Source organism: Trachurus trachurus (assembly GCF_905171665.1).
Source record: "Trachurus trachurus genome assembly, chromosome: 6".
NCBI lineage: Eukaryota > Metazoa > Chordata > Actinopteri > Carangiformes > Carangidae > Trachurus > Trachurus trachurus.
Window position 1 is genome coordinate 7,859,296 of NC_139897.1, and position 23,052 is coordinate 7,882,347.

The following is a 23,052-nucleotide window of genomic DNA, read 5'->3' on the forward strand; positions in this document are numbered from 1 at the left end:
GTAAAAAAACAAAACAATTGAGCATTCAGGGACGTAGGCCATACAGTTTACAGTACAGTACATGCAGTACTGTTGTGAGCTCATTCATATGTGGCAGTATTTGATATTTGATCCGAAACACATGAAGACTGAGCTATTTAGAATTTTGATTACTTGTTATTATATGGTTCATATATTCGTATACATTAAAGTGTGTCTGTCAGCTCCACCTTCTCACAAAGGAAGCAAAAGAAAGAGGAATATACTGTAGTTGGCCTATGGTTTCTGTGTTCACCCTTTGATAATCAATCTGAAGCCTTTTCTGAAATATCCAAATTCATAGGTAAAAAAAAAAAAAAAACATTTCTTACTTTTAAATAAGAGCTTTAAATGTTTTTAGAAGTGCTGAAGTTTAGTCAGATTTGATTCTCGACTATGTTACTATTATAATTACATTATACATTTTCTTTTACGCAGATAATTTATATTGACTAATCTCTTGCAAAGGAGACAATACAAAGTAAATCACATTATGACAAACATAAACATTAAAGGTCAGGTGATATGTGACAAACTTACGTGTCAGATTCAGATTTTCTGCTTCAAATCCACATTTCCTGTGTTTGAGGTAAATATATTTATGAAGGCCAAAGTAAATTTGTTATAAAGTAGAAAATGTTTTGCTTACAGTAAATGTTGTGATTGTCTACAAGTCGTGGAGTAAAGCATAGCACAGGTCACGTCCAATGTCACAACAAAGAAGAACCAGTCTGTGCTGTTAGATGTATTGTTATGTAGCCTACTGATAAATGTTGATTTTTTCTGATGAAGTGGGTTTTATATGCTTTAGTTCCAGAAAATAAACAACGTTGTGTCGTCATGTTTTTCCACTAAAGTAAAAACCGTTCTCTTTTATAAAAGTCAGAGGGTTCAGAACAGATGCTGAGCACATACAACAATCTGTATTTATAATGACGTGTTTGTCTGTAGTTGTATGTTCACTGTATCTCATGGAAATATGGAAATAAATGGAAACATGGAAATAAATATATTTAAACTCATTCATTATTGTGAAACACGTGTTTAATTACACTGATAAAAAATCTGTGCAATCAGGCCTAAGTTAAGTGTCGTACACTGTTAAATTTTGCTTTTCAGATAAAAACAAAACAAAACATGCAATGAACTGGCAAAGCTGCACCAATGTGTGTGGGGCATTTGGGATTTTTATCTAAACAAAGAAATTAATAAATTACATTTATGTGAGTAAATACACTTGTGCCATGTTTGTGCAGGTGAAAGCCAGCAGACATGGTTCACATAAACGCAGCCTGAAACGAGTGTGTCCCACAGTCCCTGAAGTGGTCATTGCAGGGTCAGTTTATCCAGATCAAAACCCTAAGAGCTCATCAGCCCGGTGTATAGCATCCAAATAATTTGTCATATTTTCCACCAGCTGTAGAATAATTGATGGCCTGTGGTTGTCTAGTATAAATAATGTTTTATTGATTGTGTATCTTATGGGAGTAAACACAGGTTTCCATTTCCAAATCATTAGCTCCTGATATGATTAAAAGAAGGAGTTAAATGTTAATTATTTAAAACCTGTTTACATTAGACATACTGTACAGTGCAGCGGAACCCCCTTCATAATTAGCAGTGTGTGTTTGTGTGTTATTGACATGAAGTGTTTTTTGTTCACTCATGTGTACAATTCCCTTGTTGTGATCATGGTCAAATGAATGTTCTGGCCTGACAGGTGAGAGAACACTTGGTTTGTTTTTCTAAACTATTCATTTTTTACACCGTTTTTGTTAATATTCATGGTTGTTTTGTCTCTTGGCGACCACTGAGATGAGCTTCTGGTTTATTCTCCTGTTTAATTTACTACATCAACGGGTAAAATATTCAATTAATAATAAAAATTCATGGACGAACAGTCCCGACTGCATCACGTCGTCTCCTCCACTGATGAGCACGGTGAAGAGAAGCCGCTGCCGTAGACTTCACAACCAAATAAAAAAAGAACAAAAGGCCTCAGATTTCTCAGCTCCGTGTTTTGACTAATGTCAGTAATTGTCTTTGCTGATAACGAGTTCGTTTTAGGTTTGCTGTTGCCTCTCAGGGCTTCCTTTGATTCGCTGTCAGCCCATTAGATGACATTCCCCTCTGATTGTCTCTCCATGCAGCGTGTTTACTGACTGAAAGTTAGCATGGTGCTAGACAACTTCAACGGCTTCACTTATGTGTTGCTTTGATGTGCCATATACTCACCGTGAGGCGGGCGAGTCAACATGTTTTTCAACGCAGCACTTTTGACAGCACTTAGTCAACAGCCCCATCCGTGATGATGCTGCTGTCGCCAAACGTGTTCCGTCTCCTCAAAAAGTCCTCATCTGTGGGAAAATAACACACCCAGATAAACACTGAACATCACTCACTGCATTTAATTACTTATTAGTGGTTTTATCATGGAGGTTGAAATAAAAACTGAATCGCATAAAAACAAAATTTAAGGCCTGAAACCTTCGATCAGAATAGATAGATAGATATAGATATTAAATCCCAAATTATATATATTCACAGATAAAGGTTACATTATTGCAACACCTCGATATTCATGATCACTTAAATGTGTTCAGAAATGGCCGTTTGTCCTGTTTGTGGCGCCTCCTTCTACGGGTTTCCACGAGTTGCCGTACGAGTTTACCTGAGTAAGGAAAACGAATTTGATTGGTCGTTATTGAGCGGGCGAGATATTCAATGTTTGGGGCGGGACCGAGCTCGGTGTGTGTGTGTGTGTGTGTGTCTCAGACGTTTGATTGACTGATGACGGATCCAATATCAGTGGCTGATGAATCGTGAGCAGCGTGACGCATAATTTGTGCGCCTGCATTATCCAATGCGAAAAAAATACCTTACTTTCATTCCGGATTTACTCGAAAATATAATTTTGCACAAAGTTTGGGCTACATCGTCTGATAGATGAGTTATTACACTAATTATATGACCCAGAGTGGAATAAAATTCATTTTTCTTTTCTGTACACCTTTAAATGCCTATATTTAAGGGCACCACATCAGGTGGAAATGTTACATTGTTGCATTTTGGAGGAGCTTGTCTTATTCACAAAACTGGCATTTAGTAGGGCCTATCTATCTCCATGGTGAGATCCAAAGAGCTCTCTGAGGCTTTTAGAAAGATGAATATGAGACTGGGAAGGGATGTGAGCAAGTCTCAAGACAGTCGACAAGTAGAGAACATTTAAAACAACCTCCAACATGACCAGGGCAGACCACACCCTTGCAAGTTCAGCCCAAGAGCAGAGCACAAGATGCTTCAAGAAGTCAACAAGAATCCTAAAATGTGTTGCGGGACCTACAGGAAGCTGCAGTCACAGGAGATGCACCAGGAGGGGAGCGAGGAGAAAACACTTCCGGGCTGCCAGAGACCAGCTAGTCAAACAGACAAGAAGAGCCTGCAGATGAATTATTAAGACACAATAGGAGAGGACATGTTTGGAATAAACCAAAGACAGACTTTGAGCAAAGGAACCTCAAACCAGCTGTGAAGCATGGGGATCACTTTGCCCCTTCAGGACCTGACCAGCTGACCATCATATCCACTATGAATTCTTCATTGTATCAGCACAATGTGAGACCATCCGTCCAAAAATTTAAACTGAAGCAGGGATGGACCATGTAACATGACAATGTCCCAAAACATTCCAGTAAATCCACCAACAAACAGCTCAGAAGAAAGAAATAATGAGTCTTGGAATGGCCCAACCGAGCCAAAGACCAGATCTGGAATCTGGGATAAAGATGTAGGTCAATCTCAGAGAGTGGTGAACAGCTGCAGGTCTCATAGAGGTGATTTCAACCAAAGATGGAAATATCAGCTAGGGGATTTGCTACCTTTGATCTTTTCTTTTGTGAAATAAGTGAATTTTCTGTTTGTTTTTGCATAAGTGATGCAATTACACCACCTTTATCTATAGATATGGTTTGAAAGAACATGTAATATTGCCATGTTGATATTTCATAATAAAGAGTTAATGTGCTGTCCTGACTTTATCATATAACAGTAGATAAACCATTGGCTGCAAGGAGTCATGGGAAACAAACATCAACAATATTGTTTAACATACAGATCAGACAATGAGTATGAATAGTTAAAAGATATCAGGGATATAATAATGAGTTGTTTATAACGGCATACAAAAATGATTCTGTTCTTCATGTATTTGAAATGTTGCCACTTATAAATAAATATGCATTATGTAACAGATATTTTTCTGTTTGTGTTCTAGTGTACGACATCGTTAGTGTTTCATGGTTGTGTGAGTGTGCGGGCATCCGTGTGTGCGAGGATAAGAGGGCGTGAGAGCTTGCATACATGCAGCATTCAGCTAACACACTGGTGGGGTATGTGTCTCCATTGTGTTAGGTGACTAAAAGCAGAACAGAGAAGGCAACCTGGAGTCACACAACCGGGCCCCGGCTGTTCTGTGATCAGCATGTTCAGGGCGGACACACACCCACAGATCTGCTGGGAGGGGGGAGTGTTGTTCAGTTCTGCAAACAACACACACACACACACACACATAGACACATTAACAGCTCATAGTCTGCTGAGCGATGACTCAGGCCGGCATGTTGGGTGTAGTTGGAGGTTTCCTGACCTCTTGGTGTGGACACAAGCAGGATGATGAAGAAGGTGACTGGGTGAACAGAGTGCAGCAGGGATCCTGAGCAGTCATGAGTATCAGACATGTTACCTGGAGACCGTTTACCTGTGGACGAGGAGGAAGAGCAGAGCAACCCGACTAAAGGTTAGTCCCAATGATCTGACTGATTCCTGTAAACATTGCTACTTTTGCTATTTTTTAAAACTTTAATAAACAGGGACAATACTTTGTACTACTACAGTTTACTAAAGCAATGCAGTGTTTTCTTTGTAAAGTTTATACTAAGAAAAGTGGGAAAACCACAGAAACACCAGCAAGGGATCATGGGATCATGAAATCATCATGGGAAATTGAAATTCCATGACCCAACTTATAGAGGTACTGTATATGAGAGCGAGGATCACTCTGCAAAGATGCACAGATTTATGCGGATCAATCAATTTGCAAAAAAAAAAAAAAATGCATATATGAAACTTTAAATAAAAAGCATAGCTTTCTAGACAAATCTTTTGTTAGTGAGGCTGCTGATAAAACTTTATTTTGATGTGTCTTGATTGAAGGTGGTGCGCCTTTAAAATCGCCACAGGAAATCCCTTCATCACGTGATCCCGTTAGCAGAGGAAATACCATCCCCAATGAGTTCATCAGCTGTAAGTGGAAACCCCCAACAACAACAATACAGTGAGCAACAACATGATGAAAGATGGAACAGAAAAACAAATCAGCCCTGTTAAAAGTGAAGATGAGAGAGGAAATGTGACCACTTAAGCTTTCACCAGCTCATTTAGTAAATTCTACCACACCACATATGAATTTATGAAAATATCTTTTCAAAGTGACTATTTGGCTTTGTGTTTCTGTGAATATCACATAACAAATGGAATATGTTCAAAACTTTAGCAGTAAGAAATCAGTCCTCAGCCTTCCCAAACAAGACAGGGCCACAGAATGACCTAATGTGGGACTCAGACTAAACTGCAATTAATCAAATTTCAAAAAACAAATCAGTGCATATTCACCATGGACTTCTGTCCAGGGGGAGAATTGTCTGAATTGCCAAGTTGGTTATCCAACCTCATCAAGGGAACAGCAGAGTCCTTACTGACACAAAATAATACACTGATATTGCTTTAAAAAAGAGTGTTTTATGTTTAACTTTATGTCTTTTTGAGATAATTTCATCTTAACTGTTCATACGTTGTGTGTGTTCATAAATATATGTTACATTTTCCCAAATCTATATGAACATGCTCAGAGATTTTCAATGCTCAAAATCTGCAGGCAAAGAAAATGATAAAACCCTAGCTATAAGGTTTCACTGTCACGTGTGCTCTCTAACTTTCAAAGTTGGATCAGAGTGTGTATTTGTTTCAGGCTCACTCAGTATTTCCACTAAGCAGCCTCCACACCTCCTGTTCTGTGATCATCACCTCTTCCATGTGTGTGTGTGCCCAGCCCAGCCTCTGCCTGCCTCCCAAGGGGCAGCAGGGCAGATGAAGCCCACCTGCCCACAATGTGGCCACGCGGTCCTGGACCCTCCTCCCCCGAGCCAAGGCCAAGTGCAGGGCTCCGTCTTGTCGGTGGACAGTCACAGCAGCAGGAGGAGCAGCAGCAAGAAGAGGAAGAGGAGCAGGAGCAGTGTGGCCGACTCACGCCAACCAGCAGCTACAGCAAGTGGTAGGTACAATACAATTTTTTTTTTAAATATATCATTACATTATATTTCCTTCCTCAGTTTTATCATGGTTCCCTGGATTAATTGTAGGGTGGCAGTGCAGATTGGTTGACTGAGCTTTGGGATGATTGATTGGTTGAGCAATGGTGTAATGTCATTGGCTGTGAAGTCAAGTGGCAGCATGGTAGCAGAGGTTGAGAAATTGAACTGATGTACACAGATGAGGGTTGATTTTTTAGTGTTTTCTCATTTAAATTAAATTAAACAATTAAAAAACAACTGCACAATTTTAAAGGGGAACTATGCAAGTCTGGTTACTTTTCCTCCGTGTTGCTAACCCTCCATCCCGGCGATGTGGATTTGTTTTTAATGAAGCCGGTGAGAAAGCAATCCATGGAGCGATGGATAACGTTATTTATCATATACGTGTTGTATATTTGTGTAGTCTTATCTGTCATAAACAAGAGAAAGTTAGAAATTAGAAATCATTTATTTAACCACCACAATTACTCCAAAGCTGTTTATTTAAAGCAGCAAGTAAGCGATCCGGTGGTTTTGGCTAACTTCTTGTCAGCCGATGGAGTTAGCAGTCCCCGCCCTCGTCCCTACATCACCTACGTCACCACATTCACGCGCATCCCTTGGCTGCACACAGAGAGGACCGCCCCTTTATGCCGTTCTCTCTCCTCATCGGATAAAGGTTGTAGGATAAGGAAAGTTTTCTCCTCGGCTTACAGCAGAGCAGAGTGACTGACAGACCCGTGCTTCAGACCAAACACTCTATGTAAATGATTGCCGTCGGAAGATATAACTATTTAAGACTTATATTAACACAAACATTCTGCTTACTTCTGCTTTAAAGTAAAAATGTATCATAGGTTAAAATCCTTTATAGTTCCTATTTAAAAAGACATCTTTCCCCCAATTCTGCCACAAGGAGCAGAAAGGAGACCAGAAGTTTAGCAAAAAGGTTCAAGATTAAGGATTGAACAGCTGGTCTAATTGTCAGGTTTCTTAATCAGTCACCTAATTATCTCCAGTCAATCATTTATCTAGAGCTGGATCACATCCTTCCAATGTACTTTTGGAATTTAAGGGGGTGAAACTTTGCAATGAAATCCAACGTGATAATTTAAATAACTGAGCATGGCACTGATTCATTTGTGAGCAGTTGCAGCACATAGAACACTCAGGGGCCGTGTTTGTACGCGTTTGATTATTTGAGTAAATTCAGTTCAAATGATAAATTACAGTTTCCATAACTTAATAAATTTAATTTGTTGTTGACCCTGAGCGAGCAGACAAGATTCTGAAGAACATGATTGTTCTGTCATCAATCTTTCTATACGGATAAAGGAGCTCGACAAAGTTTTCCAATGCTGCACTTTCTTCCAGTTTTATCAAAGAGTGTGTTGGGCCACTCTTTGTTTATCACTGTATTCATGTAATCTCTATGAAGTGATGCATTAAATCAATGCGGTAGCCACAGATAATGCTCCTTCTTCATCTAAACGCGCAGACATTAGCATATATTGTGTGCGGGGGGTGTATAATTCTAGCAGTTAAAGCAGGAAAATGCTGAACCTCACTCCCCGGGGAATTCTGCCATCTCCTTTTCATTTACTTCCGTGAGTAAACAGGATAAAACAGCTCCATTTGCATGAGCTCGTCGACTACCTTGGTCCTCGCCAGGATGAAAAACCGGTAGCCGAGTAATAACACAATGGTTGGGTTCGCCACAGACGCACAGAAACACGCCGGCGAGGTTAATGCATGCAATTTCATCTGCGCCTAATTTGGGTAGGAGAGCAATTATCTGGTGACAGCTTCCTCCTGGTTGTTGTTCATCACCGGCAGCCCCGGTGGCCTTCTTTATTTTCCCTGGAGGACTGAACGAACCTCTGTGATTAAGTAAACACAATCACACTTGATCACCGCAGCAGAGTAGCTTCTCTTTTAAGTTCTCGTTGGCACAACAAACAAACACGGGAGAGATTAATTTGGGGTTAATAGAGTTGTTAATCCTCATTCTGTGATGGAGTCTGACAGGCTTTTAGAGCAAACGACAGCTTTTTTTCCCTGACCCCTCAGATTCAACACCGGCAGCTGAATCACTGCGTCTGATGTGTTGTTGTGTTCACAGACGCCTGCTTTCACCTGCTGCTGGCCTGTCTGTCGTGTCAGTGCTCGGTGCTGCTCCTGGGTCTGCTGGAGGCCTGCTCCTCCTGCCTCCACGCCCTGTGCTCCTCCTGCTGCCACGCCTGCGCCCGCTGCTGCTCCACCGTCCAGGATGCGCCCGTGGAGGAGTTCAACTGCCACGCCCACTGCCACTCGGTCCTGTTCGAGTCCTGCTGCGAGCCCACCGAGTGTCTCGAGTTCTGTCTGGAGTGCTGCGAGATCTGCCATCGCAGCTAAGGGAAGGAAAGCTGGACCGCCTGGCCCCCCGAGGACTCAATTTGGAGACGTGGGGTCAGACCATCGTGGGAATCCTTGGTACAATGACGGAGCTAGTGCCCGGGCATCACCTCGTTGTGACCCTCCATGATGTGATCAGAACAGATAGCCAATCTTTCACAATTTCTAGTTTAGGGCTTGGTATCGCTACTGATTTACTGAATTGATTCGATTCCGATTCACAAGTTCCTGATTCGATTCGATTCAATATTGATTCATTTAGAGATATTTCAGTTTTATATTCGTTAAGTGCTGAAAGTTAAAGGTACATTGTGTAGGAATTACTCCCATCTAGCGTTGCAGTTGTATATCGCAAGCAACTGCATTCACGTGAAATTGGGCAGACGGCAGACGGATGACAGCCGCTGAACAAAATAATCGATTTTCGTGAATAGATAACAGGAGAAGTTACACAATGTCCCTTTAAGGGCTGGACTTCTTGAACTTGAAGACGTTTTGCCTCTCATCCAAAAGGCTTCTTCAAGACCAGTGTGGGAAATCAGGTACAGCGGGGAAAATAAGTATTGAACACGTCAACATTTTTCTCAGAAAACATATTTCTAATTGAGCTATTGACATGAAATTTTCACCAGATGTCGGCATCAACCCAAGTAATGCACACATACAAAGAAATCCGAACATTAATGTCCATAAATTAAGTTATATGTAATAAAGTGAAATGACACAGGGAATAAGTATTGAACACATGAAGAAAAGGAGGGGCAAAAAGGTATGGAAAGCCAAGAAAACAGCTGGAGTTTGTCAGTATTTAGAATGTAATCCTGTCTCCTATCAGTGCAAAGTAATATCTGCTGGTTTAGTCCTGATTGATGCCTTTTAAAAAGGTTTCTCACCACCAAGGTGTCAGACAATAAGTATTGCATGATGGGCAATGGCAAAGAGCTGTCTAAGAGCTGTCTAAAGACCTATGCAACCAAAGATTTCAGACAGAAGAGTCAAAACAATAATCAGAAGGGTTCCCTAACAGTCCAGGACACTGGTGGAGAGCTTCAGAAAGACCTGGGATCAGCAGGTACAGTTGTTTCAGAGAAAACAATAAGTAATGCACTCAACCACCATGGCCTCCATTCACACACCATGCAAGCCATGGCAGTTGAGTGCATTACTTATTGTTTTCTCTGAAACAACTGTACCTGCTGATCCCAGGTCTTTCTGAAGCTCTCCACCAGTGTCCTGGACTGTTAGGGAACCCTTCTGATTATTGTTTTGACTCTTCTGTCTGAAATCTTTGGTTGTGTAGGTCTTTAGACAGCTCTTAGACAGCCCTTTGCCATTGCCCACCATGCAATTCTTATTGTCGGACACCTTGGTGGTGAGAAACCTTTTTAAAAGGCATCAATCAGGACTAAACCAGCAGATATTACTTTGCACTGATAGGAGACAGGATTACATTCTAAATACTGACAAACTCCAGCTGTTTTCTTGGCTTTCCATACCTTTTTGCCCCTCCTTTTCTTCATGTGTTCAATACTTATTCCCTGTGTCATTTCACTTTATTACACATAACTTAATTTATGGACATTAATGTTCGGATTTCTTTGTATGTGTGCATTACTTGGGTTGATGCCGACATCTGGTGAAAATTTCATGTCAATAGCTCTATTAGAAATATATTTTCTGAGAAAAATGTTGACGCGTTCAATACTTATTTTCCCCGCTGTATATACCTATATTTTATATACCTTTATATCTATACATGAGTTTCCCACACTCGTCTTTAGAACTGAAGAAGCCATTTGGATGAGAGGTGAAATAAACCCAGCCCTAATTTGTACACCATTTGTTGCTAAAATAATGATTATTTACTGACTTTAACCCACATAGTTAAAGGTCTCATGTTGTAAAGTGAGATCTTCATGATTTTAAGATTATAGAGCAGGCCTCAGTACTATATCAATACTGTGAACGTAGTGCACACAGTCTGTATTCAGAGACTGAGCCTTGGAATGAGCTGTCAGGACTTCTGCAACTTTGTGATGTCACAACGAAGCATGCTCTCAGCCATGCCTCAAGCTACTGTGCGCCAACCTCTACCCACAATGCAACCTTGCAGGATTTGGTTTCTCTAAGAGTTTTACTGAAATCTGCTGTATTTTTCTTGGACCACTCAGAAAACAATCAGCCAATCAGAGGAGAGAATCAGAGTTTCTTTTCTACAGTGTTATAATCTCTGCTTCAGTGGCAGCAGGTTGAGGTCACATTGGCTACTGGCAGAACACATTTAAAAATCTGATGAACTGCCAGTGGTCAAATTGCATTGTGGGTAATGTAGGCGCATGGTCTGCATTTCCCAAGGAAGAGGAATGTGTTGAATAAAAAACACAATACGCCTACTCTGTTGCATAGATTGGCTATTTTGTTGACTGTCCACCTAAACTGACAAGAGGAAGGAACACATGCATCTGAGGTGATTTTTTGGAAAACAGATTCAAGGACCTTTTGAAATATTTAAAGACATTTATCAAGGTGATTTGTTCTGTCTTTAAAATAAATAAATAAATAACCTTTGATTGACAGGGTGAATTAAAACGAAGCCAGCTTGGGACTGAATGATGCTCTAGTGTTGTTGAAGCTCACTGCAGCAAAACCAAATGGTCTTTTTTTTTCGTAAAGAAGCATAAACAACATACAAGATCCAGACTGAAGCGTGTACGAGCTGCAGTACACTTAAGATTCAGGCCTTGCTCTACAGAAATGCCTTCTGTTTGTACGTTACGTCGAATCAAATGACTTTGACCCAGCGAGACCCTGAACCAGAGGGCTCCACCTCTCTGCTCGTGTTATTTCAGGTTCTCATGTTATAAGATTGCAGGTTTGACTTCTCCCCGCGCAGCTCTTTGCAGCTGAGGAGCGGGGCGACACAAAACTTGTCATCTCTCTCTTGAATCTCTTTTCATATTCGTCATATAAAGCACTTAGAACATAAAAGGAGGCTCATTCTCTCCAGATCTTGGAAGATTGAAGGAGGCTCCTTTAAAGTCATCATGCCAGATGACAGCAGAGAGGCAGAGTAAACAGCCAAAAATAAAACAAAGCGGCGATAAAGACAACGCTGTCAATCTGTCCGGACGAGCCAAGAGGCTCATTTAAATCACGTTAGAGCGAGTAAATCGAATTTAAGTATCTCTTTTGCCCACAACGCATTTGGATGCTGCCGGTGACAAGAAACGGCGGTGATGTCTAATTTAGAGCATGGAGAGCATACACCAACAAATAAACACTCAGGTTTGTTCCACTTGTCCCCCTCAATTTGTTCTACCCTTTACCCACAGCTGATGTCTATACCTCACAAACAGCTGATACTGTCAGAGCACATTCACATTCCTACACAGCTGTAAATGGATTTATGGCCGGACACAATCATTTACCTTTGATTTCTGATTTGAAATCAAAGGTAAATTATTAATGATTCACTGGACGCCAAGTACCAAGTAAGTAGTCTTTTTTCATTTGATGGGAGGCAAATGTTTCTTTTTTCAGGAATGTTCTATTCATTTATAAACCGGGCAATAGAAGATGAATTGGTTATTGTGTTCATAAGTTATTTTACAAGCAAAATGCTGTGACCCTCACTGTGAGGTGTTGGGTAAAGCAAAGAAATGATTATTACTCTAACTTTACTCTAACTTTTTTTATATACCAAATTAATGAAACGATAAGTAGGGAAAATAACCAAAATGTTAATAGTTATAGACATAACTGAAGTAAAATAATATAACAAAAAGAGAAAATGCAGAAAAGAAAAAAGATTATTTCAAAAACAAATTTGAGTATCCAAAACCAACTGCAACTGATGAACAAATACACAAGAAAATATTTGCACCATACCCGATGATTTCTGATATTAACAGACATTATTGCTGCATTATTGTGTGGGATACATCTCATACTGTAGGTCATCACTTTATTCTAAATCATTTTGTTTGTGCAGTCATGTACTCTCCATCACGGCTGTACTGTAGGAGCCATTTTGGCTTTTTTTTCTGACACTGAGGGTGTTTTATTTTCATGTTATATATTATATTATAAATGTAAATTTTGATATTAATAGGGCATGTTTCATTTTCTTTTTTTGTTGGACGGTCCTAGGGGGAAATTTACATTCATACAATTGAAATCTTCCACATAATTGACATTTTATAAGATAGGATTCTGTAATATATTAATTTCAACTTATTTTGAGTGTAATCACAGTTATAAATAAAAAGACATTCACAACAACAACAAACTAGAAAACACTGGTAAGCCTCAAGTGTTGAAGTCTCCTATAAACCTGATCAACTGTAAATTTCAAGCGTAAGAGACTGAACAACTCATGTTCATAACCTCGCACCATAGTAATCATGATTAGTGTTGCATTACCAGATACTTTCTCCTTAAAGAGGGGGCAGAAAACAGTCACATCTAACTCACAAGAAGTTTGTTATAGGTCTCAGTCTGTCCCCAGGTTCATCCTGTTCTTAGGGTTAAAAGACGACACATTTCAGTGTGAGGTGTGCTTTTGGCTAATTGAGGTGCAATTTGCTAATTAGATTATATTAAATATAAATCTTAAACACAAAATGAGGATACTGCCAAACTGACAGATTTTGCAGAAAAGTGAAAATGAAGTCCAGATGCTAAAAAGGATTGAAACTATAGGTAAAAGACCAAAGGACAGGGGAGAAAAAGTGAGGTCAAAGTTTTCTGAAAGCTACACAGTTAATACTGATATGGTTTTAAAACGGTTTGACTTTTCTGGTGTTGTTGCCGTGTGCCACGCTTTCATTCAGGCGACAGATTCATTTGTGTGATTATGGAGAGATTTATAAATAAAGCGTCCTGTTCAGCTGACAACCTCATCATGTGACGGAGGCTCGAGGTTGAAAACCGACCTCTGTGTGTTTTTCAGAACGGTTGTCGGACTGGCAGTCGGAGAGATAACAAGACTGGGCATCACAGGCGGAGGGTGACCCAGTGAGGAGCGGTTTGTTTTATACCTGAGTTGCTTTTCAAAAACAGCCCTTTCAACACTTTTTTTTTTATTCAGCATCTGTCTATTTGTATTCTCGCCTTCCTCCCAAAGCTTCATGACAATGGTTATAACCTCCTCAATCAAAATAAGCTTTATGTGTAGTGTACGAGGAGGCGTCTAGTGAAAAAAAAGGGGAAATAATAACACCTAATAGTCAGTCTGTCAGATGTGCCCATCTCCTGTAAAGGAAACAAAAATAAATGTAACTAGATTTGAATATCTAACATTTGAGGCTGACGCAGAGAGGACGGATCAAAGGGAGGAGAGACACACCAGAGGGGGGCAATCATAAACACATTGTCTCATTTTAATAAGTGAGGGGAATGGTTTCTAAACCAGTGCATACCATCAAGTTTAATGTGTTTGGGTGTGTGAAAGGAGGGGGTGGGGTGGGAATAAAGTGAAATGCATCAAAACATAGCTAATGAGGGTTGGGTTAAAAATGGGTGTGCATGAAATATTGATGGCAAGCTGCGTTTTTATCCTCAATATAAGATACCTGCAAACTAAATAAGCTCTGCATGGAAGAAATGCAGGATGAGGAGCAACTCAAGCATAGGAAAGGTCAGGACTAAATATATACTGAACAGCTCAATATGAACACACAGCTCTGTCATTATCTGATCATTTAGAGGGTTTATTGGCTGTTTAGACAATTAGAATAATTATCAAAGTAAACTGAAACTGGAATGATTACCTCATAGTTTGCACCACTTTGCCTTGGCTGGTTTAAGGTTATGCTCCTGTTCATTAAGAACTGTATGATGTATTACCCTCTTTTAGAAATTTGCTATGATTAGTATTCTCCTTGTAATAAGTAGTAATGTCGTCTTTGAAGTAGTTGTAGTAAAACCTTGTAGCAATCCTGTTAACTCCATTAGTGGAGTCATTTGTGTACTGACTACAATAAACCTGGGGGCAGAGGAAGGACACTAGGATCACCCACGTACAACTTTGTTTAAACTGATCTAGGTTGTAAAGTCCTATTACACCAATCATAAGCATAATGGTCATATTGATGCTAGTACTGTGCTGTGTATACAGTACCATGTGCGAAGAAATTGATTACATCTGTAGTGGATTCATCATTTTTTTAAGTATATATTTTTTGGCCTTTCATGCCTTTTATTGTTGATAGGACAGTTGAGAGAGATAGGAAATGGGAGGCAGAGAGGGGGGAATGACATGCAGGATAAGGCCACTCGACGCGGGATTCGAACCGGGGCAGCCGCTTGCAGTGAGGACTATAGCCTCAACACATGGGGCGGGTGCTCTACCAACTGAGCTAAACACCACCCTGATCATAAATGATAAAAAGGGGGGAGTTGTGGTGGAAATTTGCTATGATTAGTATTCTCCTTGTAATAAGTAGTAACGTCGTCTTTGAAGTAGTTGTAGTAAAACCTTGGAGTAATCCTGTTAACTCCATTAGTGGAGTCATTGTGTACTGACTACAACAAACCTGGGGGCAGAGGAAGGACACTAGGATGACCCACGTACAACCGTGTTTACTAACTAATCTAGGGTGTAAATTCCTATACTGTAGGTAAAACGACAACTGGGGTAGACTTTAGACTTAAGACATTTATTGTCCCTCTAGGGAAATTCTTTTTCACATGACCATTTACATTTCCTTTCACCAGACACATACAAACTCACACAGCGAAAAATGGTCTGTGCTGTCGCAGCGGAGCATGCGCCATGTGTTTGTTGAGTAACTCATCTGTTGAATTGTTTTCTTGCCTGGGAAAGCTAGAAGTGCTTGTAGTAATGAAGTAACCAGAGTCATACACTGGGGTATAAGAAGGGACTGCAATCTCTGTTCTGGGGGCACTACTCTGAACTGCCATCTGCTGTGTAGTTCTGTGTTCTGTTCCCTTCTCTATAGAGAATAAACTTGGGTGCATGCTACCTCTCCAGTCTTGTTCTTTGACTCTCCACTGGCAGAACCAAAATTCCCGCAAAATAATAATAATAATTCATTCAACTTGTATAGCGCTTTTCAAGAACCCAAAGACGCTTACAGAGAAACAAGAAGGGTAGTGACAGACGGGTGGGACAAGCAGAAGACAACACAAACAGGTGCAACAACGGTTACAGGTGATGCGGAGGGTCGGGAGGAGAGTATGGAGGGGAAAGGGGTGAGGTGATTAGGGATAGGGGAGGTCAGACGGGATTTGAATATGGAGAGTGAGGGAGAGTTGCGAACAGGTTGGGGGAGGGAGTTCCAAAGTCAGGGTGCTTATCTGGAGAAGGCTCTGTTTTGAGCCTGGATGTTGGTGCGGTCAGGGTGAGAGTGGAGGAGGATCAGAGGGCTCGGGAGGGGCGGTGGGGGATGAGAAGGTCAGACAGGTGGGGGTGGGGGAGAGCTTTGAAAGTGAGGAGGAGTATTTTGAAATTGATGCGTTGTTTGATGGGGAGAGAGTGGAGAACGGGAGTGATGTGTTCGTGGGACCGGGTGTGGGTAAGGAGGCGGGCAGCAGAGTTTTGGACCATTTGAAGTCTATGGAGGGAGGGAATGGGAGGTGATGCTGGAGAGGAGGGAGTTGCAGTAGTCAAGGCGGGAGGAGAGAGGCAGTGTCTATGGTATTACCTTAATTAAATGTTGTCACAATTGTGTTCTTATTTGACTTTGCGCCAAATTTATTCAAGGTGTTGGTGAGATATGAAGTCCACAAGAACAGGTTATGATCTGAACATAATGTGCAGCTGTCTCCGAGTGGAGACATGTGGCGTTTTGATGTCGAGTTAAACCTACATGTTATAACAGTCAGCTGTAATGTCACAAAGGCAAATAAACCTTTTTTGCTTTTGATGTATTGGACAAGTGTGACATAGACCTAATAGACTATACAGTAAAGGTAGCAGGTTAGTCTATCTCTAGGTAATTAAATCAAGTCACCTTAATGGTTTGTAGTGAATTTAAAATATCTCATTAGATTAACCTGTCTCATCAACTCATTCTCATTTATCCAGGTCAAAGGCATCTCTAGGCAATTTAATCAAGTCTACTGGATTTCGTTTTTGTCTTGGAGACGTTTCACCTGTAATCCAATTGGCTTCAGTCCAGATTAGCCAGTCTAGACTACATGAACTAGTGAGGACACTTGGATAAGGGGCGAAATGTCTAAAAGACAAAAGCTAAGTCCAGTTGACTTGATTTAAACCATTAAGTGACTTGTAAACATTATGTATGCATATATAAATAAATCAATCTACATTAACAAAGGTCAGACACTGAGTGTGTCTGACAGCTCCTATTCTTAGCAGTTAGTTAAGAGCTTGCAACGCCATCTTTACATAGTTAATTACTTTTGACTGGACCGTGCCACAAATTCCTGGCACCCGATTTAAACATTATAAAAGTCTTTACAGTCTATTTTAGACCAGCTACAGTGGAACCTACAGTACCGACAACTTTGAGAGGCATTAACACATTACTGTATGTTCAGTGATGGTGCAGTCCAGTTCATTGAGCTGAGTTCCTCATGTCCTCAGGCCCAACATCAACAGCTCAGTCAGGGTCAGGGTTTTCTACAGTTTTATTTACAACTCTAAAGTCTTCTGTAGTGTATATGCATTGTAAATATTCTCTTACATGTGTTTTGTTACAGTATCTATGAATGAAAATAAGTCTATGTCACTTCTGATGGCCCTAAAAACAAGCCAAGCAAGAGTTAAAATGACAGTTCAAATACAGTCAGTCAATGACCCTGTTTCAATAGCCAGAGATTATTCCGGCTCGTCTTATTCAAGTATATCATATTGATTAAAAAAAAAAAAGAATAAATAAAATGACCTTGAACACAATATGACCATGTGCCTAATGAATTAAGACCAAGACAGATATTGCACCATCTGATGGCACGTACCAAATGTAATATCTTGGCAAAAATTATAAATGATGCATACGTCAAATACTTAGAAATTCAAATTTAGCAACACCAATATTCACAAAAATATCCAAATCACAACTCTGTATATCTATATATATAAATGTGTGTTGTGCTAAGAGAAACAAAACTAGGGACTGAACAGAATCAGTGAGAAGGAACAAATACTTTCGAGGTTCTCTCTAATCGTACCCATCAATAATGCAACATATATATATGACTCATGCCCTTTGTTCCTGAGTGAATAAGTGCAATGTGCATTATGTTTGATTTCTTCAATAACAGAGGAGTGAATACACACAAAGTAGGATTCTTGTACTTCTGTGACTGGGCTGTGGCTTTGGCCTTAAAGTTGGTGCTTTAATGGCTGAAATGCAGCGCTTGAGTTTGAGCAGAAGCGGCTGAGCTGTGCGGTCAGATCATATTGTTCTTCTTCAGTACCTCCAAGTACTGCTGCGTGGCCCTGCTGACGGGGTCCAGCTCCACCCTGGAGGCGGAGCCCACCGGGGACATCCGGGCCGAGGCCACGTCCAGGTCTGCTGTGGCTGGTGAGGACCAGAAAGACATCACATCGTAAGACACACGCTGATTACATTATACCAAGACCCTTTAAATACAAACTGCACTTTCACTCTTTTATTCTATTTACAGTATTTATTCTAATTCCTACCTCACTTTGCTCGACTACTGACCCTAACCTTACTTTTATCTATTTCAATACTGCCGTGGGAGAAACATATGCAACAAAATGTAGTTCTATGTGGACTATAGTGTATATGTGAACGACAATAAAGTATTTCAATCAATATATTTCATAATTTTCATGACGATTTGTCATGCTGTACACTCACCATTGATTAATTCCTTTGATATGTTTCTATCCAACTCACTCTGCATCTGGAAAAAGAAAAGGAACAGTTGTGGTTTAAGTTGGCTCAACATGAACTGAATGAATCATTTCTTTAAAAAATGAATAGTCACACACAAAAAAGATGCAGGGATGATATTTCACCACCAAACACAGCACTATGAGAAATGGCGACACATTGAATGACGGGTACTTGAACAGTGGAAAATCACTGCAAGAAAATGCAAGGCTGTAATGTGAAACACAGCAGGACATGCCAGACATGCAGGCTCTGCTTTAGTGTTGAGTTTCTGCAGGCTATTTGATGTTGCCTTTTAAATCCTACAGCAAACATGTTAGCGTGGTCAACTGAACTCACATGTGTCCGTAATTTATTCAAATATGCATTTAAACCAATGAGGAATGCATGTTCTTGATGATGGAGGTGTACGTCTCTGAAAACTGTCTCACAATCTTATCCACTGAGCTGTACAATGTGCAATTAGATGCGACAGTACTCACACGCACACACACACACACTATTTGTACTGTATGCATGTATAGCATGTATACAAGTACAGAGACATTGACATTAGTGGATGGTACTGTTACTTGTTGTATCTTACTATATCGCACTGCGTAGTGTATTTTATCTGTGTAAATGAACATGTTAAAAAAAAACACATCCTATTTACGTAGCTACATTTCTTCACTTATGCTTTATTGATGTGTTTATGCATTATGAAAAGAATTAAAGGGCGTTTTCTATCAAAACACATTGAACCTTTTTGGGTGTTGTATCTGTTTATGTTTGATAATATGACTACTAGCTGTGTGTCATGCCTCTTCCACATAATACAGAACAGTATTCTGTGTCTTGTGTGTTGTGCTGCTCTCCTGTGTTAGTTAACAGTTCATCACACTGTTTAAATTCATTTAATAGAGAAAGGCTGATTTTTTTTTCTGTTCAGTCCATGAACACGTGTTTGTATAGCGGAGACGTCTGATCAAATGAAACAGATTTCATTCTAAATCAAGCACATGCACGTCGTTTAAGCTTCACGGCTCAAATCCGAATCAGAAAAGACAGAACTGAGCTCCATAACCTCTACTCTGCCCGGCCTCAGCATGAAGCACTGAGCATGGAGAAAGTCAACTCAAAGCAGAGAGTCAGAGAGGAGGGATGGAGACTGCTGATGGCAGCCAGTAATGTTACTAACCACACAATGCAAAACCAAACACACCTGCACATCCAGATGTTTTCTGTCACTCCTGACTCTTAAATTATTATTTTTTTCTTTTTACAACTTTGACAATTTTTGATGCTCTTGCCATTGTATTTTCAAGTTTGAATAACATTCGCTTTGTCAGTTTTCACAACTTTCTCTTCATTAAATTGACAGTTGTAAATGAAATTTAAAAAGAATAGTATTAATTTCCTCATACACTTCTAGATGACCAATTTGACAATTTTTGTTTGATACGTCATCGTGTAAAAACTGAATACATGCATCTGTACGAGTAGCTTTTCTGGTCTGCAATCTGTTTTTTTTTTTTTTTTTGGTTTGGATGTGAACAGAGCTATAAATGTGAGCCCGTCGGCAGGGTGGAGGGAACAGCAGCCAACCAGACACTGAGCTAAACACAGCTACACACCTGGTTATGAGTCTGGCTGAAGGGAGGAGAGATGAGAGACAGACTTTTGAGCTAGAAGCTAAAAGAGTGAGAAATAGAAGACAGGTTAGAAGAAGTCCCCGCTACCATTAAGACTACAGATAGAGAGAAGAGGAAACAATGTGTAGGAGGAAGAAAGAAAGAAAGAAATACAAGGATTAGAAATAATTTTAGTTTTGAAGGTGCTTTGCAGAGGGACGACAGAGAGTTTAGAAAGCCATCACATCAGTTTGTGATAATTTCATTTTTTCACAGTCTGAAATGTTTAATGCGTATTGTCTAAAAATCCCACAGAGTAATACTCCTCTGGGGTAGAGACAACTTAACAACACACTAACTGCTCTATAAAAAGCAACATCTTTGAACAGAACGCCACCAGTTACACAATAACGACGATGACAACCATGATGCCATGGAAATGAAAATGGCCCAAAATAAACAAACTTCTCTCTAGAAAGAATATTCATCTAAACTGTGTGAGTGGGTGATGACTGTGCAGACCTTTGCTAGGTAGTCCTCCACTCTACTGTTCTGTCCATCAGTTACAGGGCTGAGGAGGGACAGTCCCAGGCCAAGGCTTCTGTTGAGGGGCCCCAGTGTGGCCCCATAGTTGGCTGCCGTGGCCAGAGTCCCCACATCCAGCGAGGGCCCTCCGATGCTTCCGTTCGCTATGCTGCTGGTGATCAGAGACCTGCTGCGCTCATTCAGCAGCTTGGAATTGGCTTCGGTGAGTCGACTGTTGGCCCTGTGGATGGAAAAGAAAACATTGGAAGGGGTTAATCACAGATGCACGTAGAGTATGTTGCCTTGTTATGGTTCGGTTGAGAGGACCAGGCGGGGGTCACACCTCTCCAGTTTGGCAGCCAGGGACTTGCGGAGGCGCAGCTCCTCAGAGTAGAGCTGGTGGTATCGCTCCAGCTCGGTGCGTGTGGACTCTCTTTGGTTAAGGCTGTCTTGTTGGGCGTTGCGGGAGCGGCCCAGCTCCCCCTCCAGCTCCTGGATCTTCTGCTCCAGCTGGGAGCGCAGGTTAGCCTCGTTGGCTGCTTTGATCTGATCCAAAGCTTCTTGGGAAGCTGCCTGAGACTGGGAGACAAACAGACACAACCATGTTCAATTAGACTTGACGTTTTAATAGACATTTGCATATCTTAGCTATCTATCAAGACGCTGGAAGTTTAAAATCATTATGCCAAAAAAAAAACAGCCCGATCAGAGTATTTACCTGCAGGAAGAGGTTGACCTGCTCCAGCTTCTGTTGTATCTCTTGCCGGGCCTTGTCCTCGGCGTCACGGCGGTACTGCTCCACATGGTTCTGCTCCATCTGCGCTGCCTCCATTCGGCGTCTCAGGTCCAACACCTCGTCCTCCAGCTGCCTCTTGCTCCTCTCCAGCTGGTCCGTGCTGCGGCTGAAGCTCTTCAAGGAGGCCAGCTGATCCTTCAGCTCTCCGTTCACCTTTTCTAATTGGCTGCGACGAGACGCTTCCTTCTCCAGCTGCACCTGCAGATCATCCACCTAAGACAGAGGGAAGGACTTAGTGGCCGGCACGGGCCTAAAACCTGGGCCTGGAATCAGGTTTTCAACATTCTCAGGCCTGAACCCGAATTTTTAACTCCCAAAACCACCTGTAGGCTGTTCATGTTGCAGACAAATAGTTTAATTGGGGGTTTCAGTGTCATATTAGGCTGTACTTATTAATTATATTTTGAATGAAAAGTTCAAGTTAAATAGGCTAATTATTTAACTTAATGACTGTATTCTCCTATTTTATGACACTTGATGCACAGGTGGAGTTGTAGAACTCCGACCTTACTCGCTACTTTTAAAGGGATAGTTCAACATTTTGGCAAATTGGCCCATTGCCATAATTGCTATAGTCATAGCAGTAGGTTCGTTACCTTTAATTGTAGGTGTAAGCTGTTTTTAGTACAGCGGAGCGTAGCAGCAGGCTGCTCAGAGCTACGCTATGGAGGCTAAGGGAATTTCTTGGTTTCCCTCATCAAACTCATCAAATACAAAATCCCAAAACTCCACAGCGCTTTTGTAGACAAGTTGTGAGCTGCACAACCACCACGCTATGAGATAATGACGGAACGATACGAAACGGAGCCGTTTTCGAGGTAAATTCATACAAAACCGCTGATGCGCGTTGCGTTCAGGGACAGTTTTTCAGCAAGCAGTCTCCGTATTTACCCTGTATTTACCTCGAAAACGGCTCCGTTTCGTATCGTTCCGTCATTATCTCATAGCGTGGTGGTTGTGCAGGTCACAACTTGTCTACAAAAGCGCTGTGGAGTTTTGGGATGTTGAATTTGATGAGTTTAATGAGGGAAACCAAGAAATTCCATTAGCCTCCATAGCGTAGCTCTGAGCAGCCAGCTGCTGCGCTCCGCCGTACTGAAAATAGCTTACACCTACAATTAAAGGTAATGAACCTACTGCTATGACTATAGCGATTATGGCAATGGGCCAATTTGCCAAAATGTTGAACTATCCCTTTAAGGCAAAAGTGGGTATATTCCGTTTCCTTTTTTTTTTTTAATTATTAAGTAAAATATCTGATGCATTTTTTGGGTGTTCTATTGATTTCCAATTTTTAAGTATGCTATCCATGTTTGTGGGGGGACGTGGGAGTGGGACCAGTGTAATGTAATAGTGACAGTGAATGGGGAGGGAGGGGGGAGAGTGGCTTGCTGCGTTCAAGTGTTGCCATTTAAATTTGTTTAAGTTTAAACACAAACACATCTTTCTAACTGGCAGGTAAAAAAAACAAACAGAGGCAGGCCCGTGTCCAGGCTGTCAGACCG

The 23,052-nt window shown here is 40.9% G+C and overlaps 2 protein-coding genes and 1 long non-coding RNA gene across 3 annotated transcripts in view; 2 read left to right on the forward strand and 1 right to left on the reverse strand.

Moving 5' to 3' along the window:
- The first annotated feature begins 4,623 nt into the window (after positions 1 to 4,623).
- LOC310987129 lies at positions 4,624 to 6,177 on the forward strand. Its single transcript, XR_014595442.1, has 3 exons — positions 4,624 to 4,813; positions 5,230 to 5,319; positions 6,125 to 6,177. It is a non-coding gene; the product is annotated as an uncharacterized lncRNA (long non-coding RNA).
- Positions 6,178 to 6,182: 5 nt separating this feature from the next.
- Positions 6,183 to 8,759, forward strand: LOC310987298 (myoD family inhibitor domain-containing protein-like; the record flags this gene model as incomplete). The annotated part of the gene is made up of 3 exons (XM_083973496.1): positions 6,183 to 6,187; positions 6,258 to 6,346; positions 8,488 to 8,759. The coding sequence occupies 3 exons, from the start codon at positions 6,183 to 6,185 to the stop codon at positions 8,757 to 8,759; spliced, it is 366 nt and encodes a 121-aa protein (XP_083829622.1).
- Positions 8,760 to 17,405: 8,646 nt separating this feature from the next.
- The window catches only part of ankrd26 (ankyrin repeat domain containing 26), a 29,026-nt gene continuing 23,379 nt past the window's right edge, over positions 17,406 to 23,052 (reverse strand). The window contains exons 40-44 of the mRNA XM_083974290.1: positions 21,470 to 21,760; positions 21,095 to 21,330; positions 20,749 to 20,992; positions 18,578 to 18,623; positions 17,406 to 18,271 (exon numbers count right to left, since the gene is read on the reverse strand). Of these exons, the coding sequence (XP_083830416.1) occupies positions 18,141 to 18,271; positions 18,578 to 18,623; positions 20,749 to 20,992; positions 21,095 to 21,330; positions 21,470 to 21,760 (948 nt within the window). The 3' untranslated portion in view covers positions 17,406 to 18,140. The remainder of the gene's footprint in view (positions 18,272 to 18,577; positions 18,624 to 20,748; positions 20,993 to 21,094; positions 21,331 to 21,469; positions 21,761 to 23,052) is intronic.